This window comes from Mustela nivalis (assembly GCF_964662115.1).
Source record: "Mustela nivalis genome assembly, chromosome: 9".
NCBI classification, from domain to species: Eukaryota; Metazoa; Chordata; class Mammalia; order Carnivora; family Mustelidae; genus Mustela; species Mustela nivalis.
Window position 1 is genome coordinate 17424710 of NC_139028.1, and position 22830 is coordinate 17447539.

Below are 22830 nucleotides of genomic sequence, written 5' to 3' on the forward strand. Positions count from 1 at the left end.
CTTTTGTGACAGTGTGTCCTTACGCAGATCTTGGAAAACAGGAGAAAGTAGATAGAAATCCAACTCATTCATACTCTAGAGTGAAGGAATGTTCACACTCAATAGCTCTGTTTTTATAACTGAAGAAACTGGGGACCTAGAGAAGAGGTGAACTTCCCAGAGGTCAGTGTGCAGAAGAGGACCCCAAATTTCCAGGCAGCACGGAGAAGTGGGTTCTTCTTCCAGAGCCAGGCTCTGCCCTTTCCTCCTGTTTGCAGCCCACTGGCCGTGGCTGAGGCTGTGCTCAATGTTCTGCACGCTCCTCCCTCATCTGACATGCACTGAGCACTGGCTGGGCCCAGGCACGGCCCAGTGCATGGAGGTTGGAGAGAATAAGAGGCAGCAGCTTACAATCTCTTCCTGCAGATAACAGCCATCCCAACAAGAAGGGCGTATTAAGCACATCAGGGTTGAAAGGCAGGGGAAAGTGTATTTGTTTAAGACACTTGGCCATCTCCAAGGTTCCTTCTTTGGGAAACATTAGCTAATGCAAGAAAATAAATCTCTAGAGGTAAACACTCTAGGGTAGAGTTTTTCGTAGCATGGGATCTGGTACCAAAAGAATTATAAGACATCGTCTGGAATGATCTTTCACAGAGCCTGATGTCTGGGCACCTAGCTTTGGGCAGAGGATCATTAAGGAAAACATGGATCTTTGGGACCTGTGAGCATGGTCTGTGAATGCACATTCCAAGGGACAGACTTTCTGCAACACTCAGATTTCCTTTCTTCTCTCCACCCCTTCTCGCTTCTCCGTCACTGGAAGCATCATGGTGGAAGAGAATGGACGTGGGAGTAGAACGGCCCTGAGTTCTCCAGGGCCAGCTCGCAGGTAGCCCGTCAGCCTCAGCGTCCTTATCTGCACAGTGGGTAGCACTAGGCTCCCAGGAGAGGTTCAGTCCTACAGTCGGGGAGTGCGCAGGCTTGGTACTGGGTTTGTACGGCGTCTGGCCCAGAGTCGGACACTTGGAAGCTGATGTGAGTGTTGCGTCTGGAGTGGGCGCCTCACTCATGTTGCAGTTTCTCCTTACTTCTCGGTACAGTTTCAAACAAGGATAGAAATGTCCCTGGTCTGGAATAGCCCTGCGGATTCCTCTGCTGGGACTTTGTTGCCATTTTCCCAGTCTCAATAGTGCTGGAGAGATGAGTTCCTACTGCCCAGGCCGAGAGAATCCGCTCGGAGGGATTTGCAAGCTGTGCTGTGAGCGCGCACGGTGTGGGAGAGCCCCGGACAACCTCTTGGGCACTGTCAGCCTCACGGCACCGAGCTGCCCGCTCGCCCGCTGCCTAAGTCCGAGCGACATTTATCCCGGGCTCTGTTTGGTGGGATTTAGACTGGCTGTCGTTGGCATGCGTGGATTCTAAGGCCTGAGTCCCTGCCTTGAGTGTGAACAGGCCTGTATGATATGCCACATTTTCCTTAGGAAAGGGTTTACCGTGTGATTGTAATTGGAGGCCTTCCGTCACCTTGCCGGGAACGGGACTAGCCTCAGAAGCCGGGGAGGCCGCTCCAGCCCCTCTGATTCTCTCCCTTTGTTACCACGACAGGCGGCCACCTGAGATCCAAGGAGGGAGTCCGCTCCATTTTTGACAAACTAGCCTCCAGAGCTTAAAAATTCTTTGAATGAGACCCTCAGCCACTTTTGCTTCAAAAAGTGTTCCCTGGAATGGGCCCCGGGGGTACAGCCGGAGCACATTTGTCGAGGTGGCCCGCGACTGCATAGCCCAAGAAGAAGAAGAAACACAGATAGATGGGGCGGGCAGTTTCTTTCTAGCTCCCTGGTTTCCTTAGAGCCGTGTTGTAATGATGTTATTTGGCAAAACACAGCTTACTGTCCTCCACGTTATTCATATGTCGTCTTTTAAGCCCATAGGGATTGCTTAACTCTTGAAGAAGCATCAAGCTTTCTGCCTATGCCCCAAGGGGACTGGAAGCCTTGAGAGAAGAATAGTCTGTCTCGTTCTCTCGTTCTCTAAATCCCTCCCCTATCAGACTGCAGTAGGTCCGGGGACGAGGACGGGTGACTTGGAGACGCGCTCCAGGCTCTGCTTCCAGAGCGCCTCCCTCTGCACCTGCACCACCACCCCTACCCCGTGCCCACCGGGTGAGAGGAGCGGGAAGGGGGTCACCTGTTAGGCTGGCTCTGACGCTCCTTTTCTGGGCTCTCCTGCAGTTACCGGGCACTGCCAGGCCCCGGCTTCTGAGGCCAGTCCCGTTCCCGGCAAGGTGACGGAAGGCCTCCAATTACAATCACACGGTAAACCCTTTCCTAAGGAAAATGTGGCATATCATACAGGCCTGTTCACACTCAAGGCAGGGACTCAGGCCTTAGAATCCACGCATGCCGACGCCAGCCAGCTATCGGGCGCTTGCTTTTCTGGGCCGTAGACTGTGTTAATGAAGAGCAATGGTGATCATGGTCTGTAGGGTGCCCACTGTGCACCGGGCGTTTCCCTTGCGTTCCCTTGCTCCTCACACCGTCAAAGAGCCTTCCCCTTTCTGATGGGAGAAGGGCCTGGGAGGGTCTGCCAATGGGAGCAGCCGCTGCAGGAGCGGGGAGGAGGGGCCGATTCTCAGCCCACCAGGTGGCAGCATGGTGTGTGTGCTGGGTCCCCTGTCTGATTGTGACCAGGATGTCAGCCAGTCGCTGAATCCAAGGACTAGGGCCCCAGCATGGGAGGGGGCTAGCAAGAGGTCAGGCCCACCAGGATCCCAGGCGTACTGTAGCAGCCCTTTAGACTTCCTGCCCTGGGGGTTAGGACTTGCTATGAGCTGTCGGGCTCCATGAAGTGTGGGTTGGCTTGGAACTAAGTGGGGTTTTTTGCCTGCCGGTTGAGGCCGCTCTGCCCTGCCTGACAGGATGGGATAAGCCAGCCTTGGCAGGAAGATGGGGAGATTGGGAGCCCTTTTGAAAATTGCCCAGCTGACCCCAGTTGTGTGACTATAAAGGTAGAATGGACCTTAAAAATCAGTCCAGTCCCTTCCTTTCTGCATGAATAAAGTGGGCCCCGGCCAGAGAAAAGGACTTGCCTCAGATCCTGTGGGTGTATCCTGGGGGCACGGCCAGAACAAAAGCCTGGTTTTCCGGTTCCTTTTCATCTGCTTTCTCACTTGGCCACCCTCTGCCTCTACTTTTATCCTAATTTTACTGCTGGGGCACCAGTGCCATGGCGCAAATAAGGTGATTAGCCCCAGAATCCAGGTCTCCTGCTATGTGGGTGCCGGATCCTCGTTCCACGGCACCTCCCTCCCGCACTCTTAGGGACTGACCCATGCATTGCCATTCAAAACAATTTTAAAATACGTTTTCTTAAACCATGTAATTTACCGGGAGATGAAACTTACATGAGAGGAAGGTTGCTGTCAGGCAGTGGAGAGCATTTATTGTAACCTGCTGGGTGTAAAGCCAAGTAGGAAATCCTTTGAAATTACAGAACGACCTGACCTCGCTCTTTGTAGCTTATGTCTAGCCACTTGGTGTGATTCTCTTATTCCTTCTTTTTCTCCGATTTATTACTCAAGTCATCTCTTAAATAATGTTATCAATTTCTAAATTTAAGCTCCCCATTATTTAGCCAGCCGGAAGTTAAGTTTGTACCAGCTACTTGAAAAGCAGGTGGGGTCCCCACATGGTATACAGGGCGTTCTCGGGGTCCTGTGGGTCAGTCCTCAAGATAGCGAGCTGTGCTGACATCTAGGTAACTTGCATTTATCCTGATAGTTTAAAACAGAGGAAGCAAAGGAGGAAGCAAAGCAATAGGAAAATGTATGTCTATACTTTCTTCTCCATTTCCTACCTGTGGGCAATTTGTAGGGAGTGTAAAAGACCTAGAGATCCACACTGAATGATCGGAAAGATCTGTAACTTAGGTGGAAAGGCTCCTGCAGGCCTGTAGTGGGTACGAATTCCTACACTCAGAGAAGAATGAATGAATCATCAAATGGCTTCTTCCTTTACAGTGAGACCTATGTTGTAGGGAGCGGGAAAAAAAATCAATGAGCAAGCATAAATATATTAAGAATAAATAATAATGTTTACATGGGATAGGAACATTTGTCCTTGGGACTCTGCAGCCTTCAACGCAAGATGAATTCAGCTATGACTTATTTGAAACAATTGGAAATTTTCTTTTATCAGCCTCTGCCTGGGATTGAGAGACCCGCTTAAATGCAGAGGTTTGAAGTGTATCAGTAAAACAGAATAAAGGTGAGAGAGAGGTATTTTCTTGTCCCACCAACCGGAAAGACTCCCGGGCAAAAGGACTCACATCCAGTGCTCGGTGTCCTTTCTAACTGCCATTGTGAAGGTACTCCATACAGTATTAACTCATTTTATTTTATGATTTATGGCTAATTCACGATTTTCAAAGGCTTTTTATATCAGAGCTGTGAAGTTTCATTTTAGGAGGGGGGGGTGTGTCATGCCTCCTGCGTATCTTCGCCTTCCCTTCCTGGGGCGGTTAACAAGGATCTGGGCCGAGCATGCAGAATAGATTTCTTACACCATAACTACGTAGGGACCAGCACATGTATCTGTGGGAGCTTTAAATGAGGCTTATGCAAGGATCATGGCAGGCTGAGCAGTGAACAAAAAAAAAGATTGCTGACCGGACCGACTGACACTTAACCGATGCCTTCTCTTTGCAGCTCATGAGTTCCCCGGGGCGGGACAGGCCAAGGACACTGGAAGGTGTGCTGAGGACAGTGGTAGCTAGTTGTAACTTCCTGTGCATTCGTACCGCACCCATTTTGAATGCAGGACGTATCTGCTTTAAACAAAGCATGATGTGTACGTGTGTTTGAGTTAGACTTTGCTGGCATCAGGTCACAGACCTGAACACCAGTGCGTGGAACAGGAGTTTCTGCAGAACAGTGCTCCAGCGCTTTGGCCACGGGGTGGTGGGGGGCAAAGTACCAGGGCAACATAAGAACATAAGAACGATGGTGAAGTAGAAACCTTGGGGCAAGAGCTGGAAACATTGCATTGAGTTTGATCTTGTTTGCAGTGTATCGGTTATCCCGGCTCAGCCAGGGATCCCTGACTTGGCTGCGTATCAGAACCATCAGAGGAACATTTCAAAGTTACTCCCAGGACCCCCATTGCAGAGATACTGAGTCAGGGTCTCCGCAGGTGCAGCAGGGAAATCTGCTTTCATAAGCTCTCCAGCTACTTCTTACCCAGGCCGACCCACGGTTCTAGGGCTTGGAGCCCCGCGTCTCATACACAATCCCACACTGTGCTAGAGCGAACCTCAGAAAAGAAGAGGCAGAACAGGATCTTCAGATTTGTTCAGGACAGAACTTTCAGGGTGGACGATGTGCAGAGCCCTGTGCTAAACATCGAGCGTACACAGGCTCATCTCTACAGAGGTCAGTCACCAAACAGGTATTAATCGAGTCCTCTGTGACACTGAGGGGCCGTGATGGAGGCAGAGCAGGGACTGGCCATCATACCTCATCACAACCCATTCCGTTCTTGTTATGGCCATGGAAGCCGTAAAGGCTGCAGAGGATCCCGGGGCCAGACCTTGACAGGCAAGACCAGGAAGTAGCCTCAGATCAGTCCTCCCATGGTCCTGGTTGACTTCCCAGGGAAGAAAAGATCAGAAGTGTCACTTTTCTGGAGACTGCACTCCATTCACTCAAGTCTGGGCCAGCTTTGCATGGGGAGTCGAGGTCTCGTGAAAGGTGCCAGCAGTAGCCTCAGTCTGTGGCACCCAACGGGAGGGAAGGCGCTGATCACACACAGCTTGGGTGTGAAGCTGATGTCGCAGTTGGTTTCTGCAAGGCTGAGAGAAGTCACAGAATTAGCATATAGGGAGCTTCCATACTGCATGAATGTGCCGACCAGTTCGTACCTTCTGTGTACCCTGATGTGCTTTCCTTCTAGACTGCAGTTCTGACCTCAGGGTCATTCTCTTTCGTGACCTTACAGAAGAATCTTGGTCCAAGACAAAACCCAACCTAGGACTCAAACTCATTTTTGGTCATTTAATAGCCTTGCTTCAAAGTGTTGGGGACAAAAGACAGCCCACAGAGGTCAAATTGTTCATGAGGTAGTTTGTGTTTAGGGTGTTTTTTTTGTTTGTTTTTTCAGCTTTATAACCTACCGGGAAGTTTCAGGTGGAAGTTTGGGTTTTATCATCACCTCTCCTTACCTAGGAAGCAGGCACTTCCCTCACAGTGCAGTGATGTTTGAGACGGCCATTGTTCAGACTGGGGGGTCTTGGGTGCGTGTGCATTGGAAATCTCTGGGTAGATGATTCAAAAAGTGTCATCTTGCCTGAATGGACACCATGAGAGAAAGTCTGTGAGATGCAGACCCTGCAACAGAAAAGTGGAAAAGAGAGGCATCACTTCTACCCTCGGAGAGCAGGATGAAATTTGGAAGCAGATCTGTTGCCCCCACGGGAACAGGAGCACCCCGGGGATCATGCACTTTCCTCTCTTAGGCATTTACTCAACCAGTTCCGGCCCGTTAGCAGACCTGGTTGTCAGACTGTCACTGTTGAACAGCTTTCTCTAAGATACTGCCCTCTTTGAAGGCCACCTAGTGATGCTGACAACTATGACTTGTTTCTAGAAATAAAGGCAGCTTGCCTTGTCACAAAATCAGGTCTAATGCATGACCAGGGAGAGGGGCATATATTCATGTGTGTCAGTGCTTTTTCTTCTTGGACATAGTTTGTTGCTGCTTCTGTTGGGAGAGTAGGACTATGTCTGTCTGTCTTATGGCAGTGAGGTGGGCAGGGAGGGAGGTGACCGAAGGGGAGTGAGAGCAGGGCCTCTCTTAGACAAAAGACAGGCCTGGTGGGGAGATCCCAGCCCGAGTGAAGCAAGTGGCCCATCCTGTCCCAATCCATGCTTCAAAGAGTCCTGCCGAGTTTACCCCTAGGACAACATAGTCAGCCTGCTAGTGGACAGAGGCTGACTCATGACTGACCTGTGGCACCAGCTGGCTGCATCGGGTTGGCCGTGCAGTGTGGTTTTGGCAAGGAGTCTCTTATGGGGATAGAAGGGACCAGAAATTTAACATAAAACAACCTTATCCTATGGGAGTGCCATTCATTCAAATATGACCAGGTCGCCTTCAGTCTTAGGGCTTCTGGGTTTTGTAGCTATGAGTGCAGTTTGGAATAGAAACTAGTGACTGCTCTCCCCCAAGTTTAGCTACTGTTGGGGCTGATTGTATTTCTAAAGAAGGAAAACTCACTGGCCAGTGGCCTCAGTTTGGCCACTGTGACCCGACACCATTTTGAAAGTTCAAAAGTTAGCTCCTGGACAAATCACTGTTGAGACAGGCAAGGTGAAGGAGAGATTGTGTGTGTGTGTGTGTGTGTGTGTGTGTGTGTGTGTGTGTGTGTGTGTCCTCCCCCTGTCCTGCCCAGGTCCCTTATGTAGACTTGGTGCTGGAAGTGTCAAGCGGCATCACTGTGGTCCCCGTGAACTCCCATTGCCAGGAGAGGGAGTCTGGTCTCCTGGAGTTAAGAGGAGGTTTTCCAGAAACCTCCCCTAAAGTGAGAATCTGTCTCTTGGTAGGTTTTCCTTCTTTTTGAGATGAGAATCCATAGGTTTAAGAAAGTTTAGTTACTTGGTGTTGAAGTTGCTATCACCTTGATGGAGAAGTTAGGAAGCATTGCTTCCATGAAGTCCTTCCTAAAAGAAAATTCTGCCTCCATCTTACAATTTTGGTTCTGTTTGTTTCTCATGAGTGAACCTTGAGTCTGTCCCTGACCTTCGAATTGGCTTTTTGGGATCCTACTCATTTTGGTCCTTGAACATCAAAGCCCACGACGACACGGTGCCAATGGGGGAGGGGGCCCTCTTTAATGTTCTGTCTTTGATTTCACAGACTGGGATTCAAAGATACTCCTGCCCATTGAGTAAAGCATAGCGAGAGTGTCAAGGACAGTTGTGTTTGGACTGGGGGAAGAAAGGAGCCCAAGTGAATAATGAAAGACCTTCACAGTGGTTGCTTAAATGAAATCTTGCTACAAAAACAAAATCTGAACAAAAAAACTAAAAAGGCTGTCATAAGAATCTCATTCCATATTTAACTTTATGACTTCTTAGCAGTTCTTTAGGGTTACAGCAGTATTGTGGGGGATGGGGAAAACTCGAGCATGATTAGCACATGAAGGAGATCCCAATTATCAAGATGAGCGTAACATTACCCATTGGGTTGTTTTTTTTTCCCAACTTCCCCAGCCCTCCTAAAAAATAACTCTACCCAAATCTTTGATTCATTATAATTTGAAAAGACTGATAGCGACCTAGAATAGAGCCAGCGGCCTTTGCTGTTATTAGGCATACAAATCATAAGGCAGAAGTACCAAGAGTGTAGGAAGGAAGGCCGATAAGCAGCCTGGGGCTGGAGAAAAGCTTCTGGGGCTCTTCTGGGTCCCTGAAATCACGCTGTGCGAAGACAAGAAGGAGGTGTAAGCGTAGCCAAAGGACTTTTAAGTGAGACTCAGAAAACAGTGTTATGGGTAATTCTATGGATGGATGGGACTGGAAGGCTGGCAGGTAGAATACCACAGTCTCCGAATGAAGACGGACTTGGGATGTGCCGCGACCACACATGGCCGCCATCTCCTGCAGCCTCTGCTTTCCTCTCCCCTCCCCACCCCCCTCCCTGGGCTGTGGCTGCTCTCAGCCCTAAGCTCCTGATAGGCCACAGAGCTAGATAGAGCATTTCAACTCGTACCCTAGATGGTGGTGCCAGTGGGTGCGTTGTTATTAGTTCCTAACTCGGGAAAACAATATGATTATTCTCCAGAATCATGGATGTATACTATTTGTAAAATTCTTACTTAAATGGCTCGGTTTTCTTCTGTTCTGTCCCCTTGAAACTATTGTGTAATGTGGTTCTGTGTGTCATCTGATAGGTCAGGCGCCGTCTGGTTGGGAGTGACAGTGGCTGAGGGAGTGGGGAATAGATTCTCCACCCAGGAGAAAAGATCGTGTGTGGCCTCTCCTAGGAAGCTCTTCACCATGGAAGCTCTACAGGTGGCCTTGTAGGGAGAATGACCCCCTGAGGGCCAGACGACCAGATCCAGGAATAATCCATTTCAAATGCACATCCTACAGAGGAGTGGAGATTCAGCCACAACTGATGTATCACCAAAGAACAATTTTAATATTAACATTTTGATAAGGGATGACATGGCTTATCCAGAATCCAAATCGGGGGGATTGGGAACAAGCTATAGATGGGAAAATCCAACGCAGAGCCTCCGGCTTGATCCTGTGGGCAGCCGCCACCAGTGCTAAGCACTTAGTGGTGGTGGAGGAGGGCTGCAGGGGGGCGTGAAGGCCAGGTCCGTGGGGGAGGCCGTGGAAGAGCAGGGAGGATTCAGTCTGGAGACGAAGGCAGGCTACAGTAGGGAGAGGCATGTGGCTGGTGGGCCCAGAATTCAAGGACCCTGTTTCCAACCCCCCCTTCATAGTCACTATATCCCGGAGTCTGAGTGGAGCATTATCCTTAAGGAGATAGTATTTTTCTCTACTTCCGTGCTTAGCTCATCCAGCACAAAACCAGCCCCTTTTCCACGAAAGTTGACAATTGAGCCCAAGTAACACAGACTTAAGATCAAGGATCCTGGAGCCGTATCTGCATTGGGTTCAGTTCTTGGTTCTACCTCTTCCTGGCTTTGTGACCATGGGCCAGTGACTTAACCTCTCAGTTCCTCAGCTTCTTTGTCCCATGGGATATAAGAGTACCTATCTCATAGGATTGTTCTGAGGCTTACGCGAATCCAATAAAGTGCTTAGTAAGGTGACTGGCACATACTAATTACTATATATTTATATCTGTCTTTGTTTGAAAGTGTGAATTTTTCACATGACAAACCAAATTTAACAACTCTTTGCACTGGTTGTTTGAGAGATTATAAGCCTTTGTATCTTCAATAGCCCAGATGTGCTTCAAGCTACGAACACATAAGGACATTTTTGAAAGACACGGGCAGGATCTGAAATTCTCAGGATGAAGTTGCAGGCAAGCGTTCTCTAAATTTCTATTTTCTGGGTGTAAAGAACACAACATCTGCAAACAACAGCTGGACAAATATTAGAACGTATAATTTCAACTTCTTGCCATGTTGGCAAAAGCTGTTGGGCGAGAGAGGAACAACTCTCCTTTGACCAAAGTACCTTTTCACAGCCGGAAGAAAAGAAGTTAGGTGAGTCATTTTGTGAACACAGCCTTTCGGGAGAGCGGACCTAAGAAAACCTTGTCGGGACGTCCTGGACACAATCAGATAGCGTGTAGGCAGATTGATAGATTTTTATGTTGTTCATCTGGAGAACCTTAGCCGAGTTCCAAAAAGCCATTTGCATCCTTGCTTGGTATTCCAGTAAGTTAGTTTCATGCAAAGGGCTGGCCTGAAAAAAAAGGCAGACAATAGGAAGGGCAGTCAGAAAAGGAAACAGGGAAGCGGAGCTTCTGCGAAAAAGGGACCGCGGTGTTGGAAGTAAGCAGGCGTTGTCATTGGCTTCAGACAGGATGGGCAGAGCCCCTCCCATTTGTCTGGCTTCCTTAACTGCGGTTTAATAGAGCAATTCTCTTACTTGATGACGCCTGCTCTTTGGGGACAGACGTGAGACTAGGGCTAAGCAGGTAAAATAACCACTGAGGACACACAGAGGAAGTAAGACACAGAAGGAAGAAGGGCCTCAGGGCGGGAATCCACTCGTGGAGCCAACACTGTGGGTCCCGGACTTGGCAGTGGGAGCTCTTGGCGGCTGCCCACCGAGTTCCACTTCTGTAAAAGGAAGGGGCTGCCAGTGATGCGTCAGGTCCTCTCTGGCTCTCCCCTTCTCCGTTACTAACAACTCTAGAGTCCTGAATCCAACATAGTGGCAGAGTGAGAAGTAACTAGACCCGCGTTTGCCACCTTTGACCACACACGCATGCTTTCTGCTGTGTGGTCCCCAATGCCGTCAGACAGTCCTGCCTTCACCCCTTGTGGACTGGATGAGAGCAGGGTAATGCCCACTTGGAAAGAATTTCACTCCTCATCTGGAATCGGGAACTTTTGAGACTTTACAAGTATACTTCTGGCTTTTTGCTGCTTTGGAGGAAAAAAATGTACATACATAGTAAATTCTTCAACACATCTCCTTCCGTTATGACCTTCTTTAAAATAAGCAAACAAAAAATAAACACACATCTCATCAGAGCCAAGCTGGCTCCTCTCCCATGTCTGATCGGTGGGTGTGGTGTGGAAGTCGTTGGGGTCCATCTTGGCTTGCTTAGTATCCCACTGGGTCATTTCTTCTGGCTACCCAGTAAGGATGCCCCCTGTGCTCCCAGTAAGAACTGCACTTTCTTGGGGATGGGGATTGGAAGTGGGAGTGAGGTCCTGGGCACCAGCATGAATCCGTTACTACTGAGCAGATTAAACGAACTTGTCTATCTTCTTGCCCTCTAAGCGGGAGCACAGGACAACGTGATGTGACATTTGTCGAGCCTTCTAGCTGCTGGGTGGTTTGTGGGGACACCAACTATGGCTTCAAACCACTGACTTCTTTTTTTCTATAAATGTAAACCATTTGATCAGACCTAACAAAAATGCTAATGTGGCCCAGTGAACTCGGGGAGGCCAAGAGAACTGAAACCATTACGTGCCTTGGCTCTGTGTTCTGACGTGAAGTCAGCCCCATGATTCAGAGCCGGCACCCCATTAGTCCTGGTTCCCAGCAGCTCCTGTCATGTAGGATACTAAGAAATAGAGCCCCCTGCTCCTGGCAGGTGATTTTGTTGTTTGGCTACCAGAGTTCCATAGGATGGAACGTCTGGGGAAATGGGGTATCAGATTAATCTCTTAGGCTTTGGTTGTGCAGTGATGCTCAGGACTTTTTTCCCTTGTTGAAAGGTCTATTGTAGTGTCATATGACATGGGAAGCTGAAGAATTCTAAGGCCATGTTCATGGTCTCCACACTTCCCCCATCACTTTGGAAGAGCCAGGGGACCTGAGGACACTAAAGAGAATTTTCACCGGGACTCTTTATTGTAAGGAAACATTGCCCAGTTTGGGTATTTTTATTAAAATGAAAGACTTCAGAAACCTGTCTGTTACAGGCACCCCGCATCTCCTTCGAGTGAATTCGGGGTAGCACTGTCTACATACATCTCTAACTTGGGTGTACGGCTTCATCGTGACACTGGGAGCTTTGGTGTCTCCATTCTGGTGAATAAAGAATGAACCCTGCACCACCCTCAAGATTAATCCTTCCTTCCTCTTCCCGTCTTGAACTGTGCTCTGACACACTGGCTCAACCAGGAAAGACCACAGCTTTCTGAAGGGCTTCCTTCACTCTCTCGGCTGGCTGGCATCCGGGGGGACGCCGGGGGTCTGGCTCGTTCACACAGAGGGCTTCCCCAGGGTCTCGTTATAAACTTAGTTGGCCTGGGAAGCCTATCTAGATGACTTCTGATGTTTAGGTTTAGATGGGAATTAGAAATCAGCATTTCCGTAGAGGGGGCCCCAACGGAGCAGCCCTACACATGGCTTCTAGATGGTTTCGGTTGCTGCTACAAGCCAACTTTAAGCAATGAGGATGCTTCCAGCGGCAGTTAGGGTACGGTCTGCCTTTGTGATGACATTATACAGAACCTGAAGCCAAAAATCTCTGAGAACACGTATTTTACAGTTCCTTTAAAATGACATTTAACTTTTGGGTTAATATTTGAAAGTGAAACAGTCTACCTCATTTTCTTCCTCTGCCCAGCTGGTATCCGCGGTAGCTCAAGCCAGAATTCTAGGACTCATGTGTCTAGTAAGGGCGAGACTCCTTGTGATTACTAATTGTTTATTGGTTTTTCTCTCCCCAAATGAGATAAATTTACCTACGTCTAGCTGCTTTTTGAAACAATAACAATCTGACCAGTTGCATTTTTCTACACACACACACACACACACACACACACACACACACGTTTATCTAGGCTCACAGCGAATAGACCATATATACACATAGACATAAACATAATATGTGTCTATGAATAGTCTGTAAAGGGTTCCCGCTCTCTTATTCTTGCTACAAGCATTATGGGGGATTTTGTTTGTTTGGGGGTGCGTGTGTGTGTGTTTAAATGCTATCATATATGTACCACCATGGGAAAAACAGCCAACAGAGCCTGAGCTGGTGTTTGGTACTCTACCTACATTACTTTTCTAAATCATCTCAACATGCCTAGAGGTAAATAAATAGGGTTGTTACGTTCATATACAAATGTGGCAAACTGGCTCGGAGATTTCTCCTGAGAACTCAGAGTTTTACCTGAAGTCCGAGCCGGGGTTTAGTCCCAGGCCTTTCTGGCTCTAGACCCTGACTTGTTAACTAAGGCTCTCTCTTGACATTAATTAACATGACAGTCCGGCCACACAAAGGCGATCTTACCATCCTTTCCATTTTACAGATGAGAAAACAGACCACGGTGAAGTGGTTGTCTAGAGCGCCTGCATGATTATTGTTTGCCTTTGATTGAATTCAGTCATCTTTTTACCAATAAAGTTGGGATTAGCAAGTAGAATATCCTAAATTAGTATAGAGAGTGGAATTGGGCCACCTGGCCAACTGGATCATTTGAGAAGGTTACCTGATCTTAAGCCATAAAGAGAAACATTGCTTCCCTCAAAAACTGTGATCAAAATAATTTCTTCAGTAAGGGTTGTTAATGCAGATTTGTTAAGAATAATAATACACAGCAAGCATAAGATGTTTATTATGTGCCAGACACTAGTCTAAGTGCTTCACAAATATTAATTCATTTTGTCTTTCCAACAGCCCTCCATCTGTCCCCATTTTACAGATAAGAAAACAGAGGCACCAAGAGGTTAAAACACACGGCGAGATCACACAGTTACTCAGTGGCACAGCTGAGATTCACACTCAACAGTCTGGTCCAGAGTCCCAGGCCTCAGCCATGCACCAGTACTGCCACATAGGTTTTGGCTTTGCTTTCGTTGAGTCTGGTTGGTTTAGTACTCAAGTTATCCTGTATGTTCTCTCAGGTGCTTTCCTCATAAGAGAGCAAACTGCTAGAGGCAAGTGGGGGCCCCTCCGTTGTTACACTCCTGGTCCAGACATCTGGATCTCCCACGGGTACGGTGACATGAAAGAGAGTTAGCATTCAGTTATAATTGAAAAATAAAATACAATTCTCCATGGAAGTGCTTGAGAATGGTGATATGCAAGGTTCATTTTTAGAACAATAGCTAACAAAATAAATGCATAGTGACACTTTGATGTCTTTTTCAAAAATCCTGAGCTGTTATTATATAGGTTCTAGAAAATTCTCTTATCTGGTGCATAGTCACCAATCACATTAATCCTCTGTTGTTCACCCTTAAATGGGTGACCAGGGCATCTCCTTACCTTGGTTCTGGGCCTGCTGCACACCTACAGTCCATCTTCCTCAGCAATTAGCATTTTTATCACCATTTAACAAGAAAATATTTTCAATTATCCGTGGGAGAGACCTGGGTTTGCATTCTGCTGTTACCTCCTACCTTGTCAAACACGTTAGAATCTTGAAAAGAAAACCGGTAAAAATCAAACTACAGCAAGAAGTCACTGACTCCAGTAAAATCTGTGGTCTCCTTCTTTAACTCAGAATAATTTTTCTCTGTTGCTTTGCTTTGGTAAGAATTCCACCTCTCCTGATAAGTGCCTTAGCATGTTTTATGAACTAAAATCTGAATTCACTTTTCTTTAGCAACTAAAGGAATTTCTCTTGCTTCTCTAGAAAGTCGAGGGTGCCCGAACTTCTATTTACCTCTAAAACGGTTTGCTAAATTAAGTGTGCCTCTTTGCGAACATAGCATTTGTTTTTAAAAACCAGTTAAACGGAAAACACATTTGAAAACGTACAGATCTCCCCCAAGCTTATTTTACTTTTTAAATCAGATGAGCACGGGGGCAGGGGGGGTCATTCTGTTCTTAAGAGAACCCTTTTTCTGTCTGTTCACAAGGGATGGAAGAGTATGGCAGAAATATCTAGAGTTTTCGACTCCATCCAGCCTGGGTTGGAATCTGGACTCCCCCATTACCATTACTTATGGCTCTGGGCCTCCACCTCCCCATCTGTGAAATCGGGATTATAATGCTATGATCATATAATATAGCTATGTGCGTGAAGAGGCCAGTTAGAGTTAGCCAGGGTATAGACGAAAGAGCAACTTGACTGTGAGATGTTTGTACACTCTGTTCCTTCTAGCCCATGATTTGGAAAGAGAGCAAATGCTGACTACTAGGTCATCATGAGCCTATGAGATAGCCAGCCAAAGGTCTGTGGTGGTTATGGGGTGTGGAGGGAAGAGCTGGAGCCTTAGAATCGGATGATTTTGAGGCACCTCCGTGTCTCAGTTTGTTGGGCATCTGCCTTCGGCGCAGGTCATGATCCTGGGTCCTGGGATCGAGCCCCGCATTGGGCTGCCTGCTCAGTGGAGTCTGCTTCTCCCTCTCCCTGTCCCTTTCCCCCTGCTTGTGCATTCTCTCTGTGTGTCAAATAAATAAATTGGGGAGGGGGGGAGAATCAGATGATTTTGAATCTTAACTGCTCATTAGCTGAGTCACCCGAGGCCAGTTATTTTGCTTCTCTGAGCATTAAAATTCTCTTGTATAGGATGGAGACAATCAGGTAGGCCCTTCCTCTGTCTCTGAACTGTTGTGAGCTTCAGACGAAGGAATGGCGTATGTTTTGTAAACCGGAACCTGTGATCTGGCTGTGGGGGATGGTGACCCTTTGGGTCCAGACACCTATGCGTGTCAGTGTGCATCTCTGGACGCATCTAGGAGGGGGTAGGGTAACGCATGGCCTTTTGCAGAGCATTTGTGCAAAGCAAGAGTTGAAATACTTTTTCAGGGAGAAGGGTTTTCCTAGGTGTCTTTAAAGGTAGGAGTTATGCCTGGTGAGGAATTTCTACTTATATGTGCAACCGGAGAAAGGGCAAAAGTTGTGGGAGGAATTTTTATTGCAAACAATGAAAGGCCTAATAGAGTGAGGAGGACGGGGCGCCACAAAGCAGAGGGAACAGGTTTGGACAGTAGAGACGGATTTCCACGTACCGTTGTTAAACCTAATAATTCAAGGTTGTGCGTTTGAGGAAGAGTCATAAGCCATTGTGCTTTGGTGGAAACCATCCAAGCGTTGACTTTCAGAGTCTGGGGTTCCTCTGGCCCAGCGTTAACTCTGCTGCTTTGCAGGAGGAATCACGCTACCTTTCCCATGTGTGCCGGGAGTCTAAACGGACATGTCTTCTCTAAAAAACTTCTGTGATGATGATGAATGTATGCGTGGGCTCTGCTTAAGCCGGGAATTCCTTTGAAACTTTTGTTTCTGATCGCTCTCCGGGGCCCAGAGGAGGAGACGGGCCGCATTTGGGTCTGAAACTCTTGAGCCTCGCCGTGTTCTCTGGCCCCCGGAGAGTCATGTTCCGTTTGAAAAGAGCTGAAAAGATGAAGGCTGTTTTTTCACTTGGGATAAGAATATCCTTCTCAAGGCAGCGAGAGCTCTGTGACAATAACAGGATCCGTATGTCGGAGCTGGCGGCCGATGCTCGGCATATGGGCCCGTGAACCTTTCCGGCAGAAATATGCCTCGAATTCTCTAAAGAATGCCCCAGTCAACTCCAGAAAGGACCATTACTTAGGTGACGGATGGCACAGGCACGGCTCCGGGGCTTTCATGGGCCCATCGTTCCGTGGAACGCGAGCCGCGGACAGAGTGGAGAGGCCTTGGTTGGCCTCACGATGGATGGCGCTGGCCTGCAGCCCTCGCCGTCAGGCCCGGCCCCGGAGTGGAAACAGCCTTAGCAGCTCTGGGCTCGCTCTGTTCTGTTAGGGGCTGGTGAACCCGAGCGGCCTGCCTCATGGTCTCCAGATTGTTCGTTAAAGCGAATGAGTGGAAACTTTTTATCCTCTACTCAGAGAGGCAGCGTTGTAATGGAAAGAATGCTTCCCCGGGAGCCAGGGGGCCTGGGCTCTACGGCCACCACCACCCTGGCCCTGAACAGAGATGATCTTAGCGGAAGCACTTTCTCTCTCTTTCTTGAGGGAGAAAGAAGCAAGTGGAACATGGTGCTGGTTGAGACTCCTCCTGTCTCCCTCGATTTGGAGCCGAGCGCACCTAGCTCTGGCCAGAGGAGACGAGAGAAGCACCACAGCTAGAGACACCATTGTGAGCTGCCCTCTCAGCTCCGTGTGTTGTCTGGCATTTCGGGAACGGTAGGGGATGCCCTTTCGCTGCTCTCTGAGAGTACAGTCCCGGCCCTTGGGTGAGTCATCGGCAGTAAACCCAGTGAGTGAGTGGCCGGCTGCCCCCGCATTACTATGGTGTTCCTTCCAAACCAGCCCTGGGAGGTCGGAGTCCAGCCTCCCCTAGTTCTCATGGTGGAGCACTCAGCATCCTCCCTCTCTGCCTCTGCGGCTTCTCCAGGGTCTGCCTTGTCATTGGTGGCGAGCAGGGTCTCGCCTCCCGTGGCCCAGTGCTCCCCACGGCTCCCCTGGCCAGCCCCCCACAGGCCCTTTGATCCGTCTGCTCTGCTGAGTGCCCCGTGGCCCCTTCATCACGGAGCACAGACTGAGACCCGCAGCAGCTCTGCCTGCGAGTCCGTCTCCATGGCAACCAGCAGGCCCGGGTTCTGCAGCGCAGAGAAAATGGCCGTTGGAAGGAAGGGCTCACTGAGTCTCTATTACCCGGCCTGTTGGTCCTGGCCCGCCTCCGTATCCGCTTGAAGAGGCGACATGCATCGAACCAAATGTCCGTTAGCTTTTAGCTTTCACATTTACTTTCCCTAAGAGGAGGGGAGGCAGAAGGAAGTTGAATCCAAATGGATAAAAGCAGTTTTTTCCCCCTGCCCTAAAACTATATTTTCATAAGGAACAGTTATCTGCTCTGAGCAGATACTCGAGGAACCAAATGAACCCGGCAGTCTGTGGGATGCCGGCGGTGTGTTCTGTCTTATTGGTGGAGAGGAATGACAGAGCACGACGATCATCAAAGGAAAATCTAGTGCAGGTAGCCAGGCGATACAGGGAACTCCTCAGGGCACAGACTACAGCCTTCTGGGAGGGCATCTGACTGACTGCCGTGACGAGGCTGTGCACCGTCTCCTCTCACGGAAAGAGGGGTGTGGGTCCCCTACTCACCCGGCGGGCTGAGCAGTAGGCGTCCCCTGCTTCCAGATCCGTCCGGGTCACCACGGTGACTCCTCCTCTGTAGTCATGAAGCACGGTGACATGGGGAACTGGAGAGGTCGGGAGTGGCAGGCCTCCTTGTCACACAGCTGTGGGGACACTTCAGGCTGATTTCCAGAAATAACTGATCTGTTATTTCTCTGAATCCCAGAAGTGCTTCTGTTCAGAGCAGGACCGTGGCCTACTCAAGAGGTCAGAAACATGTGGTGGGGGTGTCACCCCAAATCTCCCAGAGGACCCTGCGCTGTCTGATAGGGGATCGCCATTCCACAGGGAAGGATCCGGACCACGTCCATTCCTGGCTTTGGCACAGGAACCGTGGATTCTTTGGTGACAAGCTCTCAACCCAGACCACATCCTCCCTTCACTCTTGCTTAATGTGAGCAGGGAGACCCTGCTTTTGGATGAAAGCTCTGGGTTCCCCTCTCAAAAATCCTGATGTGTGTTTCAGCTGGACTTTGTCTTTTTCAGTTTCTCTGCAGGTGGATATCGTCCCCAGCCAAGGAGAAATCAGCGTTGGAGAATCCAAATTCTTCTTATGCCAAGGCAAGTGCCCCGAGCCCCACTGCATTTAAGGAAAGACAGTGAACCTAGCGGCAGCCCGTGGTCCGTGTGTGTGCATGGTCGGTCCCGCCTGGAGCTGCCCCACTGGAGGGTTGATGGTGCGGCCAGAGGGCCAGGGAAGCTCTCGGGCCCTCTTCCTTCCCCTCACTAAGGGCTTCCATGACACAGAGAAATGACCTCTGGGCTTCTGCATGATGGCAGAGGAGGGCTAGGGATTTCCGGGGGAAAGTCAGCACAGTTCCCAAATAGTGAAAGACCCCGGATTCCCTGCTCTGTATCCAGCCGGAGTTCTCTGCCTGATTCGGGAGAACCATGTATCAGGGGGTCGGCGTAAGGCTTAATTCTTAGAATCTCCCAGGACACGAAAATCCAGAAAAGTCAGAAACTTGCCTGAAAGACAATTGCACACTGGTATCTCTTGTGCCGTGAGGATGTGGGTCCCAGGTTTTCCAGGTCTGTCATGAATACCCATATTCTGTCCCGTGGTCCCCACACTGGGGCCCCGGGCTTTTTTTGGATCTGGTGTCCTTGTTCTTTGTTTAGAAAATGTGCCCCGTTTCCACAGCTCAGAAATCATCAGGAAACGTCCTGTGGAGGAAAAGCTTCAGGTTAGGCTTTGGATTCCCCATCTGTGACAGGATTGGGATTCGGATCGTGGAAGAAGCAGGGCCATTGAGCTGAGCTAGGTGTAAACCGTGACATTTAGCGAGCAGCTTTTGGCAGGGAGGGGCCTTTAAATGCAAACATGATTTGCGTTGGACGAGGTGCCTGGTGGCCGCCGGATGTGTTCACTCCAGCTTTGCCTTCATTACAGCAATTTAAATGATCTGGAGATGCAGCCGTGGAGCCCACAGCACATCTTGCAAATAGCGATATTTATTGAAAACATGATGGGCCCTGAAAGGAAGACGGCTTCATTTCCATACTAAGCATCTGTGCAGGGCTGGGTGGTGTGGCCTGGGGAAGGGCGCCGTGCAGAGAGAGCCCGGAGCCCTCGTTCCCGCACAGGGTCTGAGATGGCCACGCGGCAGCACCCGCCTCTCCTCGGTGCCCTGGGAGAGGATGCATGGGTGATTCAGGCTGTCTTCCTTGCAGGATTGACGGAGACGGATGTGTCTGTCTGAGAGGGGGTGCTGAAATGACAGTCGTGCCAGTTTTGGCGGGGCCAGACGCTAGAATAAAACGGGTTAGAATCCATGCTCTTAGATGATGTCTAATGTCCCCTCCTCCGCTCTGGAGACCACAGTCCGAGCCCTCACAAATAAGCTGATTAGTTGGTGCAGACTCGCCAGGCCCTTGAGCTCAGATCCTAGACTTGAATCCCCTCTGCTTTGTCTTCTGGGAGGCTGGAGCTGCTCACTTAGAAGCCGGCACACAGTAGGTCCTCAGCAAATACCTCTCCATTTCCCTCACCAAGGAGAAGGTGTACTCACAGGGGGTCGTCGAGTTCTTTCCAGGCACCCTGAGTGGTGGTGTGTGTGTCACGACAAAGCACGGAAGCCAGGGGAAGGCGGTATCACGTCCTCCACATGAATGGTCTCCCTGCCGGGTCATCAAGCCCCGTGACCTCTTGTTCCCTGGCTCTTGCTGAGTACCCTCGGTCACCCCGGAAGACACGTCGTCTTTTTAACTCCTACGGTTTGAAAATAATCTCTTCCTCTTCAGTGGCAGGAGATGCCAAAGACAAAGACATCTCCTGGTTCTCCCCCAACGGAGAGAAGCTCACCCCGAACCAGCAGCGGATCTCCGTGGTGTGGAACGATGACTCCTCCTCCACGCTCACCATCTACAACGCCAACATTGACGACGCCGGCATTTACAAGTGTGTGGTCACTGGCGAGGATGGCAGCGAGTCAGAGGCCACGGTCAACGTGAAGATCTTCCGTAAGAGCCGCCCCTGTCTCCTTCCGTACTGCCAGTCCTCTTCCTTTGGCCAGGAAGATGCAGTCAGAGTGCGATTTCAGCCGAGGGCCGCCTGAGGCCTTCCTCCTTTCCATTCCCCGAGTCTTTTCTGAACTGAGCTGAGAGCGCCAGCATGTTCTTAAATGATCCTGAGCCAGCTCAGAACTCACAGCCCCGGTTCACACGGATCCCAGCTACCTCCCTCTGGCCTCCATTCTCTAAATTCAAATTACACAGTTCCCAGAGGGCTGCTAAGGGTTCCCCTTCCCTTCTCCAGGCGCTGGCTGACTATCGTGCCATTCAAGTTTCCCCTCTTATTTCACTCTCCCCTGCTGCTAATGGAGTTCAAAGACTCAGTGGGATGTGGGGGGTTATTATCTGAGCACTCCGGGCCACTCAGAGCAGGCGGTTCCCATCGTCAGTGAAACCCGGTCTGGAGGTGGCATCTCATTACCTTGTTATCATGCCTCTGTCTCGTTGGCCAGTGTAATGGTGGGCGACAGCTAATGGAACAGTATTGATCGCCATAGTATTTACTCCCATTAAGCCTGCCTTTCCTCCGCTGTGTTCTTCAGAATTTTCTCTGCTCTAGGTAAATGGGTTTGGGGTGTCCGACGGGTGGGAGACGGAGGAAGGGCTGATGACCAGTCATTGTAGACTAGGTGTCATGCCAGTCCTTTCCGCCTGGCTTCGTGCTTCATCAGCATCGTCCCACATGGCAAGGGACCCTTGGTTGACAGACTCCTTTACCTCCATAGACCCTTTCCACACAAAGTACAGTAAATTTAGCACTCCATGAATAGACACTGACTGCCCAACATCGATGCCACATTCCCCAGCTTACACCAGCTGCTTTGCCTGGCATCTTGGCCAAGGATGGGGCGGGACCCTCTCTTGGGCCACCATGTATTTGGACTGAGAGCTGCCTACAGCTGGAGTCTGAGCAGTATGGCTCTAACAAAAAGGGGTCAGTGAGGGGGAAGCGGCTGTTGCCCTCACTCTCCTCTTGCTCATTTTCCAGAGAAGCTCATGTTCAAGAATGCACCAACCCCACAAGAGTTCAGGGAGGGGGAAGATGCCGTGATCGTGTGTGATGTGGTCAGCTCCCTCCCTCCGACCATCATCTGGAAACACAAAGGCCGAGATGTCGTCCTGACGAAAGACGGTGAGGCCTGAGTTCCCTGGCGGCTGCCCTTCCAGGCCCTGGGTCCCCTAGGGTTTCCACCTAACCAGCCTCTGAGCTTCAGATCCCAGTGTCCCACAGCCCTGTGTGCCTTTCAGGTCCCAAATGCGTGAATGTCCCGAGCTTGCACGTTCAGGCACTTGACCTTGTCTCCAAAGAAAAAGACAAATTTCCTGTAGACTTTTGCTCTTGGCTGTCAGTGCCAGGGCCACATGTCCTGATGTCAGTGTAAAGCCACTGCCCCCCTCCACACCCGACCCCTAGCTCTAGATTGTCGCTAGGGAAGAGAAGAAGTTCCCTGCAACCTTCCTGCAAATTCCAGAGTTCTCTGACTGACCCTTGGATGAACCCGCCTCTTGTCTCTTCTAGTCCGATTCATAGTCCTGTCCAACAACTACCTGCAGATCCGGGACATCAAGAAAACAGATGAGGGCACTTATCGCTGCGAGGGCAGGATCCTGGCACGGGGGGAGATCAACTTCAAGGACATTCAGGTCATTGTGAATGGTGAGGAGATCGCGTTCTTCCTGCTCTCTCCATTAGTAGCGCCTGGTCACCCCCAAATCACGCTCCGTAACTTCCTCTTTGGTCTGTTAAATAAATCCCGTCCTGACTTACGCATCCGTCTCAAGTGAATTGTTCCTCCTGGGATAACCTCTGGCTTGTTTTGATTTTTTTCTGAATACACCTGCCTTTTGGGTCTCCCTTAACCCGGGGGACTTCTAGCACCATTCTTGAATGTTCTTCACTGTTTTATAGCACTGGAAACTTTCCCCATGCTTTCTAATAAATCCTTATTCATCCTTCACTGTCCTTAATGTTATCATGATTGTGGGGTTAGTCCCCCTTGGTTCAACGTTCAAAGAAAATATTATTATCAATTCAGTCCTCAGAATAGTCAGAATCATGGGCCACGGTCTTATTAATCTTAAT

The 22830-nt window shown here is 49.6% G+C and overlaps 1 protein-coding gene across 15 annotated transcripts in view; it reads left to right on the plus strand.

Moving 5' to 3' along the window:
* Nucleotides 1–22830, plus strand: part of NCAM1 (neural cell adhesion molecule 1) — a 297158-nt gene that overhangs the window by 212232 nt on the left and 62096 nt on the right. For all 15 annotated transcript variants that reach the window (XM_082682573.1, XM_082682580.1, XM_082682581.1 and 12 more), the window contains exons 2-5: nucleotides 18720–18794; nucleotides 20478–20696; nucleotides 21736–21879; nucleotides 22267–22404. In XM_082682573.1, coding sequence (XP_082538699.1) covers nucleotides 18720–18794; nucleotides 20478–20696; nucleotides 21736–21879; nucleotides 22267–22404 — 576 coding nt within the window. The remainder of the gene's footprint in view (nucleotides 1–18719; nucleotides 18795–20477; nucleotides 20697–21735; nucleotides 21880–22266; nucleotides 22405–22830) is intronic.